Source organism: Ixodes scapularis, unplaced genomic scaffold (assembly GCF_016920785.2).
Source record: "Ixodes scapularis isolate PalLabHiFi unplaced genomic scaffold, ASM1692078v2 PGA_scaffold1__304_contigs__length_218370807, whole genome shotgun sequence".
NCBI lineage: Eukaryota > Metazoa > Arthropoda > Arachnida > Ixodida > Ixodidae > Ixodes > Ixodes scapularis.
In genome coordinates, this window is record NW_024609846.1 from 124128402 (window position 1) to 124138045 (window position 9644).

Sequence of the window (9644 nt, forward strand, 5' to 3'; positions counted from 1 at the left end):
TCCCGAGAAACAAAACTACCCTCGAATAAAAGTGCATTGTTTATTGTAAAACTTGCTCTTCCTATTTGTCAAAAACCCAATATACCCAGAAGACTTTCTCGCATTAGTAGAGGTGATTAATGAAAGGTTCGGGTAAATATGGTTGTAAGTTATAGATAAGCTTATGTCTGAAACAGCCCCCCTCTTTCGGGATTAATTGACTGTTGGTTGAGTGACGCATTGTATTAGAAGAGTTGTGCGTGAGGTCTTTTACCACCATTTGCTAACTCGCTATGAGGACATCGTAATAATTAATTTTACGTGAACATTTTTCTTTCGTCTGTGCAGGTCCCATGAGCCGGCCCGGCTAAATGATCAAGCCAGAAAAATCTGTGCTTCGAGCATTGCTCCTGGGATCTCTCGTCGTGTTCAGCTACTACTGCATCCACAAGAAGGCGCTAACAGATATCGACAGCCAGCATGGATTCGCCTACGCGTCTGGCACAAACAGCAGCAGCCCGACCCCTACCTCTAGTCCCCAAAACTCCACAAAAGCCCCGCCCACAGAGCCAACTCTATCGAGTACGAACGGCCCAGCAGAGAGGAAGTACGTTGTGAAGACGTCGGGGTGCAAGATACCGGATTTCGATCCCTTCGATGACAGCGTGCGAAAGTTCTACAAGAAGGTCGGTCGTTACAGTTGCAAAGGAAAGCCGTCTTTCATTCGTTTCGTCAACAGGACCACGCCGATCAGCGACGACATCGCTCTCGGGAAAACTTTCAAGCTCAAGCGGAGGGACATCAGTTGCTTTTACAGGGAGATATACCGCAACGAATCCATAAAATATCCAGATTTTCATTTCTTTTTCACGCCAAACACTACACTTGAATTTGGAAAGCCGATAACGGCGGAGTACATACACGTGCAATGCTTTGCCGGGAAGAAAGAGTTCCACCAGGAGTTTTTCCTCCTACCCTTACTGAAGGCCGACGTGGAAGAACGCTGCGAGCGGACGAGACAGCAGTTGAACGACACCGGGAGCGGGCTAAACGTTCTCGTTCTGGGAATGGACTCCGTGTCTAGGTTGAACTTCAATCGCCACTTGCCAGCGACTGGCAAGTACATGCGTGACGTCCTTAAGGCCTACGAGCTGTTCGGCTACAACAAGGTGGGACTGAACTCGTTCCCCAATCAGACGCCGCTTCTGACCGGCCTTTCGGGACCCGAAGCAAAGAATATTTCCGTCAAAAAGTTTTATGACGGGCTGAACTTTCTGTGGAAGGATTATAGGAAGAAAGGATACCGGACCGTTTTCTACGAGGAGCAGCCAAAGTACGGCCTCTACACGTACTTGGCCAACGGGCTGAAAGACACCCCGACCGACTACTACGCACGCCACGCCATTATGGCCATCGACAAGTCAAGCCTGAAGAAGAATGGTTACTGTCTTGGTCCGAGTCCGCCCTTAGACATGTACCTGGACTACATGCTGAAGTTGATCGACCTGTTCGACAAGCGTCCGTTTTTCGCGTACGTCTGGATGAGCGAGCTCGCTCACGACTACCTGAACATGGCCGGCCACAGCGATGCGCCTTTTAGGAACGCCATTGGCAAGCTTCACGACCGAGGCGTCCTCAACAATACGGTGCTGGTGTTTCTTAGCGATCACGGACTCCGCTTCGGTTCTCAGCGACAGACGTACATCGGCCGCTTCGAAGACAGTCTACCATTCGCCTTCCTGGCTTTCCCGGACTGGTTCCTACGGGAGCATCCCGAATTCGCCGAAGGATTGAGAGTGAACCAGCGGAGGCTGGCCACTCACTTTGACGTGCACGCCACACTGCTGCAGCTTTTGAGCTCAGAGCTGCCCAAGACGGTGACCAAGCACGGCCAGAGCTTATTCTACGAGCTGCCGGAAGACAGGAACTGCGAAAGTGCCTCTATTCCGAGCCAGTTCTGTACGTGCGTGCGGTCCGAAGTGTTTCCAGTTCGCCATCCGCTTTCGCAGAAAGTCGCCCGTTTCGTCATCGCCACCGTGAACGCTCTTGTGGAAAAGGAGATGAAGGGAAAGTGTGAGCAGTGGAAGCTCAAATCCCTTCTGGACATTCGCTTCTACCCGAACGATACACTTGCGACCGGTAAGGCCAATAGCACTGACAGCACATACTGGGTCAAGTTTTCGGCCCTGCCCAACGACGCGCTCTTCGAGGCGACCGTGAAGCATTCTGTGGACTGGAAAGTGTCGGACTTTTCGCTCATCCAGCAAGCAGACCGTTTGGACTGGTACAGTTCGCATTCAAAGTGTGCAAAGGGGAACAGGTGGGAGAAGTATTGCTTCTGTAAGAAAAGTTGATATTTACAGTGGAATTTCTTACTTTGAATGAGTTTCAATTGTTAGGAGCATTTTGTAGGACGTCAAGCTAAAGGGGATAGTGCCTTTTTACAGGCCGCGTGCCAGAAAGTGCTATTCGCCCGAACTGTCCGCGACAATGACTCCGCGCGAACACCGATCCTTTTAGTCTGTGAAAGTAGATAAAAGCGAAACCAATATCATAGACATGCATCTTGATAAAGGAGCTGCAACAAGGTGTGGAGTTGGGCTAGATAAATTAACAAAGCTGCGTGAAAAAAAAACAAAAAAAAACGGCGCTTTAATTTGAAGTAATAAAGGAAGGAGCACACAGTCACAGCGTTCTGTCCGTGTGCTCCTTCCCTTAATCCTCAGTTTTTTCACCGTTTTTTTCACTGAAGCTCTCTAGGCGGGGATAAAAAGGTGCAAGCATAGACACCATCCTCCAGTTTAGAGGTTCGTGCTTGTGTCTTTCCAATCTGCCCCCAATCTCTAGGGATATATGTCCATACTAAGCCCCGGTGCAAAAGAGTATTCCGGGGTCAACCAAAACGATGACTCCAAATAAAAGGTACCCTTTTTAATACGTACTTTGGAAGGAAAGCGACTAATCTAGGCTGTCGTAGCTTTTCTGCTCAGAAGGGTCGCACCGACAGCAGATTCCCTGGGAGCTCAAAAGGGTTATCCGCGTATGTCTAGAGTGCCCCGTTGACGCAACCGGTGGCACACTGCAAAAATAGCGGCGACTGTCGTTTTTTTCTTGTATTATAAAAACCTTAAATAGAAGCTGATTCATCCACGTCGTAGTAGCCACGTTTAGCGGGCAATTTCGCGTATTCAGCTTCCATCGTCAAGAGCTTAAGTGTTCGTTTAAAGTGCAACTCTGCTCAATTCCGAAGACTTCGAGATAATGATCGGTTTCGCATTCAAAGGTTCTAGTAAAAGACACTATGTCAATTGCTTCGCGAAAAATGATCTATATATTTTTAAATCTAAATTTAAAAACGAGCAGAAATCAAAACTAAACTTTGGTTCCGTCCGGCAACATTGGTATCGGGCTGCCAAGAACATGGCCATCACGTGGTACGAGATGTCACGTGATCCTCTACGCAACGACAAGCGGGATTGGGGCGGGCGTGTGAGGCGAAAGTGTCGTCTGCATCGCACTCTTCACCACGTTTTGGTGTCTACGACATTCGACGACGTCTGCACAACTGCGGCATAAGTCTGCGCACGTAATGTTCGTAGTGTGAACGAAACTCCGAGAGACAATAATCACAAACGGTGAAACGACGACAACGGTTCTGACGCGGGAAACGGCGGTAACGGCGGGACCACGGCGGGGCGGCCGGACGGCTCCCAAAAAGCTCGATGCACAGGCGCGTTACGCCAATCACGTGGACACCGCTGAGCGCTGAGAGCAAACGTTGCTGACGTCACCCGTTACGCTTGCCCAGAGAAGAAAAACAAGCAAATCGTGATGACGTTTGGCTCAATTTCGGCTACACCCACGCCGTAGCCTTGACTGCGCTGTTGGTTGAGCCTCAATTCGCCCGCTCGAGTCAGCCGATTTCGGCAACTTGGCGAGTTGCAAAGCTTGCTGGACCGTTTAAGAAACATTTAGACGGAACTAAGTCGTAATATTTGACGTGTGGTCTTCGTGGGCGATACTAAAGAGAACTGCAATGTTTTTGTTTTTTTTTCGAAAACCAAAAATGAAGCGGAGTTGCCCTTTAAAACAATTGTCACTAGTAGGGCAATTTTGGTAGTTATTTAAGAATACAGAGTGCATGGGTACAGATTTTCAGAACTGGTGTACACACGAAGTATTCCTCGCCCCAAAATATTACTATCGCACCCCCATTACTCATTCAATCTTCACTTTGTTGCAAAATCCCAATTTTATTGCCTCCTGTGACCGAGGCTATAGGGGAATATAGTGTTTAAAGTATCAGCTTGATAACCGATGAAGAACCCGGGCCAAAGGTGGGATTTCACGTTGGGAACGGACAAATCGAATGCGGTTCCTGTTGTTATACGTAACACTAGGAGTATTGAACCAGTCAAGTACTGAGATGGAAGTTTTAACATACAGCCGATGGACAATGTGCAAAACTAAAGCGACCCTAGCGGCTGAGGGCTATTCTGGGAACGACTGCCGAAAAGCCGAGTTTTGGTTTGTTCCATCGTACTGCGGCCAACCGCGGGCGCCGCGAACCTGCACTTTGCACGCACTTAGCGCAGCGTACCTCGACGTAGTTTTTGTAGATTGATCTACATGCGCAAGCGACGCAGTAAAACTATACGTTCCTTCTCGTGAGTTTAATGCACAGTAAACATTCAAGGCGAAAGCAAACCACGTCGCAACAAGCTAAGCTCACCACCTATCGGCGAACGCTGCTTTCAGCACCAACTCCACTTCGATAGACTTAGGCCATCACCAAGATTAGCATTGGGCTTTCACAATATCATTGTGTTCTGTTTTTAAGTAATATTCTTTCACTTTCATTTTGGATATGCAGTTTGCTTTGTCCTTTAATAACTCACCGCCCGATTAAGCCATAGAAAGAAAAGTATACTTGCCGCATCACACTCCCACATGGATCGAAACACGAAGCGTACGGCGAGGTGTGCCGGGGTGAGGTGCGGGATAAGGGTGGTTATCATTTGGGCCCGTTCTAGTCTCGACCTTCTCGTTCGGACTTTCTCAAAAGGACCATTTTCAAAACATCCGTCTCGGTTGGGCCCGCCGCCGTTGATCCATTCTCGTTACATCCTTCGCGCTTCGTCCTCCAAGGAAAGAAAGATCAAACGAGAACTTTTCGAGGTGTCGGTGTTATGGCTGGGTCACCGCATATCTCCGAAGTAGCTTCTTCAAGTCCGCCGCTTCCCCCTCCCAACTCGCCTATCAGCAAGCGTTCACAGACACACGCAGATGTGCTTTAGTCCCGCGGTTCGGCTAATAGTTCCGGGAATACGTTCCTGCTGCTCTCGAAACATGCAGCGAAGGTCAGGACCTGCTCGTTGGGTTGCTTGGAAGTGGTAGCAGGCGCTGAGCAATAAAACACCGAACTGCTCTTTTGTGCCAAAGAACGGATTCGTATGTCTCTCTCTTCCCGGGTCGCGGGAGGGTGCACTTACGACTGACTGCAGCGTACGAGCTGTCGGAGCCAATCCAGGGCTGAAATCGTACGCGCCATTCCGTCCTAGTGCGAACGGGACCAAACGCGAAAAAATCGGTTTGGATGCTTTGTGAAGGTTCAAACGAGAATGGGTCGAAACGAGAAAGGGCAAAATGTGAATGGGACTTTTTGAGACACGCCCGCGGGATCCTCAGTGTCTGCGGCTGGCTGCGGTACGGTGGAGAAACCCGAAACTCAGATCTCTCTTGACACTCTTTTCCCAGAATTCCACTCAGTCACTAGGGGCGCTCCGGTTTTGCACATTATCCCCCGGCATTCGGTATCAGTGGTCCCATTCATTACGTGAGAATAATGCAGACTTGTACGTTACGCGTTATTGTAACGCGTGACTTGTACCAAGCTACTTGTTTTGGCAATGGAGTGACGACCTAGTTACTTTTTGAGAACCAGAACGAGTAACGTATTTCCGTTACTTTTCGAGGAGGTAACGCTAACGGTATCTAGTACACTTCGGGAGGGGAACTTTATGGCACAAGTACCTAATCTAGTTATCACTCCAGCTCGCGCCTTTAATTGAACGACGAGAAAACGCTAGAGAGATCGTAAAAATATGCGCACAAGGTATGTCAGTACGGCCACAGTTATCGATGAGAGAACGCGTTAAAAAGCAAGGAATTGTTAGGGTTTTAGTAGATCGTTCTGGATACTCCCGATACCCCCCGATAACGATACGATGCCTGCGCAAAGGCGGCGGCGGAGTATCGGGTATCGTTATCGGAGTCATCGGAACGATCTACTAAAACTCTCTATTAACTACGACAGATATTGGAAGCGGCTACTAGTTTATAAAAACGACACATTCAGAGCAATGACAATATAACGTCTTACGTTTAAGCTAAGGTGACGTGTTCCTTTTGAATCGCAGTAACGAGTAACATACTCAGTCACTTCTGGAGTATGTAACGAGTATTGGTATTTAGTTAGCTATTACAGGAACGCCTACATGTCAGTCAAAGTGGGATGATGACTGTGAGGTATCGTGCAAGTAGACGCAACATGGATAGCATGAGCATGAATACATTTTTTTATCGAGCCATTTTTTTTGTGGTTGTCAGGGTATAGCCACGTACATTATGTTTTGTTAGTGAACAATGACCATTTTGTCGTGTTTCAGTTTTAGCGCATTACTCTTGGCAAGCATGCTACGCCTGCGTCACTCGTGTGAATATTTGAAATACAAATGTTAAAGACATATAAAGGTTTACATTTTGTTTGCTGACTCCTTGTATTTTTTCTAGTTTTCTCCAATGTATTCCTCCAGAGTGAATCAATGCTATGCAGATTGACAGCACACTAAGCGAAAGTACGACTCACACCCGGATATTATGATATTAGTTCCTACCAGACATGTGCAAGTTACGCAAAAAAAGTAATTAAGTTAAGGTACTAAGTATTGACGTCAAAAGTAATTTTAGTAGAGTAGAAATTACTCAAATAGAAAGTAATTGAGAAAATTACTAATTACCGTAAAAAGTAGCGAATTACTTTTGAAGTTACTTCTGAAGTTACTTTTATATGTTGTTTATGGTAAAAAGAAAGTACAAATGTTTTGATCTGTTAGCGAAATTGTGCTAGCCATATATGAATCCGCTTGTTATTTTTTTTTTTTTTGCACAGAAATGCTTTAATAGCTGGTTCTGCTTCTGCTTCCCTGATGGTTTTGTACTTTCTGTTTGTTTGGTCAATGATGAACTGCGAATCGTGTCATTTCTGCTTTGAGGTTTAGCACCGTCTGAGCTTAATCTTTTAGACAGTGTTTGTTTGTGTACAGTGTTGCGTAAAGTACATCTAAAAAGTACTTGAAGTAATCTACAAAGTAAATGAGAGGTTATGTACTTTAAGCAAAGTAGTGAGAGCACCGGGTGCAATGTATTTGAAAGTAACCTATGTAAATACAATATATTTCAAGGTAAAGCACAATCACTTTTGACACAATCTTTCATGATGCCCGTTCATGCTCTATACTGTGCTTTTTTAACTGGTATGCATTGCTCCAGGGGCCATCGGAGGTGCATCAGTTTCTTTACGGAAATGAGAGCAAATATTGTATAAGGTCAAGTTGCCGCAGAATAGCTGCTTTGCTCTTGCTGACGAGCTATTTGACACAATAAACTTAAAGGCACTATTACCGCCATTACTTCACTCAGAGAAATGACCAGATGATGTCTCGAAAGAGCGCGTTTTCACACGACGATAACGCCAATTTTTGTTTTCGGGTTCGGGGAATGTACATTGAAGTCGGGAGTTTTACTGTCCTCGAAAAATACAAGTGCATGTTCAGAAAATTTACTTCAAGTAAAGTAATTTTTCTAAGCAGTGGTATTTTAAGTACCATGTACATAAGGTACTTCCCAACACTGATTGTTTATTATTTTTTTATATAAAAATATTGGGGGAATTACCGCAAGTTTCTCGAACGATGTATGAATCTTCGGACATCTGCATATTCTGAGTTTTGGGAGGAAAGGCAACGCAAAAAGGCAATCTTTGCGTTGCCCTCTAGCACGCGATTCTTCGAGTGCAGCACAAAATACTGGAGCACAGATTAGTTTCAGAGCAGGTGCTGCATTTTGTTGCGTCCTTTGAATGAAGGTGCAGTCTGTGCACCTCCTGTAGTGGGCGAGAGTTTCTACGTTAGGGAGAAGCTGAGACAAACCCTTTCTTTAAATATGTCAAATCTCCTTGAGCTTCGTGACACAGAGAAACGCCAGTCTTTGGCGCAAATCCCTCAGTTACTCAGCCTCTCTTGCGTTGTGTCTATTCGCTCCCCGCGCCTCGTAGCAGTGTTTTGCAGTGTGTGTGTGTGTGTGGGGGGGGGGGGGGGGGGGGAAGGGGGGGGAGGGAGGTGAAAAGTTAAAAAAGGACGGCTGGGAATTTTTTTTCTTTTTTGGGGGGAGGGGGGTTGATTTTCTCCAAACCATCTCTCCTCTCTCTCGCCACAAGATCCCGCCTCTTTGCAAATATCAGCTGATCTTCGAACATCTTATCTCTTTTGTGCAGGAATGGTTTGTTGATAGGCAAAACAACCACTAAAATTTTAAAGTAATTTGTAATTTGAGTACTCAAAAAAAAGTAATTAAGGTAAACAACAAATTACCGAAATAAAAATGTAATTGAAAGTTACTAAACTACTCAGAAAAGTAGTTAAACTACAGTAACTTGAGTAGAGTAGTTTAACTACGTACAAGTCTGGTTCCTGCACTACAGATGCAAGTGTCGACACGGACGGCCGTTGAACGGGCTACTTACTTCGGAATCTGCATCGGGGCGGATACAGATCTGCTGGTTTTCTGGATGGATGGATCAATACGGCTGAACTCTTCTAATCGGGTGGTGGCTTGCGCCGCCTCGCCCCGTCCCGGTGAAATCAGCCAGGGCAGCCCAGCTTTAGAGATATTTGGCGCGCAGAAGTCTCCTCAGGCATTTCCATTCGCCAAAAAAAAACTGAAAAAAAAAAAAAAAAAGGTGGACACGCACGTTGTGTTGCCGTGCGGCGCAAATATACTTTTTTTTTTTTTTTCATCGGACCTGCTCGCTTGCTTGGGTAGCTGGGGCTGCTTGGTCCTGCTGGCAAGCAGTGCCAAGCGTTTGCTCGGTGGAGAGGGAAAATGCGCTCGTTTGCGGGCGTTATTTCCGTTTGCTTCTCATCATAAGACATATTACTTTTCAGAAAAAAAACGGTAGCTTGAACTCCTGGGGTTGCTTTCTTAAAGCTGGGAAAGATGTGCAATAAATACATACCAGTTTAATTTCAGACAAACCGCCCGTCCAATTAGTCTTAAAAAAATAATGGCGTGTCAGTTTTAAGCCTCAAGCTCTTTGGTCTCGTCCTTCGCTTAGGACTTTCAAGCTACATCTTTTCTTTCGAGATATAATTATTTCTGTTTATTTTTCCCACAGGCTTCGTTCTGTCTTCAGTCGCTGTTCTCGCCTTTGTGATCCTGCTGCGTCCCCGAACTCGCCACACCTTGTGGAGCTCTGGAGAAGCTGTACTATAGACGCTTTCCACACGTTCCAGATTACAGCCGCCATTACTGACCATCTTTTGCTGATTCAGATGCCGAGCCACTGAAGCGGGCGTTGACGTGCCTCCACAAAGTCCTATGCTGGG

The 9644-nt window shown here is 46.3% G+C and overlaps 1 protein-coding gene across 1 annotated transcript; it reads left to right on the plus strand.

Moving 5' to 3' along the window:
- Positions 1–327: 327 nt before the first annotated feature.
- Positions 328–2618, plus strand: LOC8027667. The gene has a single exon (XM_040207759.3). It carries the CDS (start codon positions 351–353, stop codon positions 2331–2333), a length of 1983 nt encoding a protein of 660 aa, XP_040063693.1. The 5' UTR covers positions 328–350; the 3' UTR covers positions 2334–2618.
- Positions 2619–9644: the final 7026 nt, after the last annotated feature.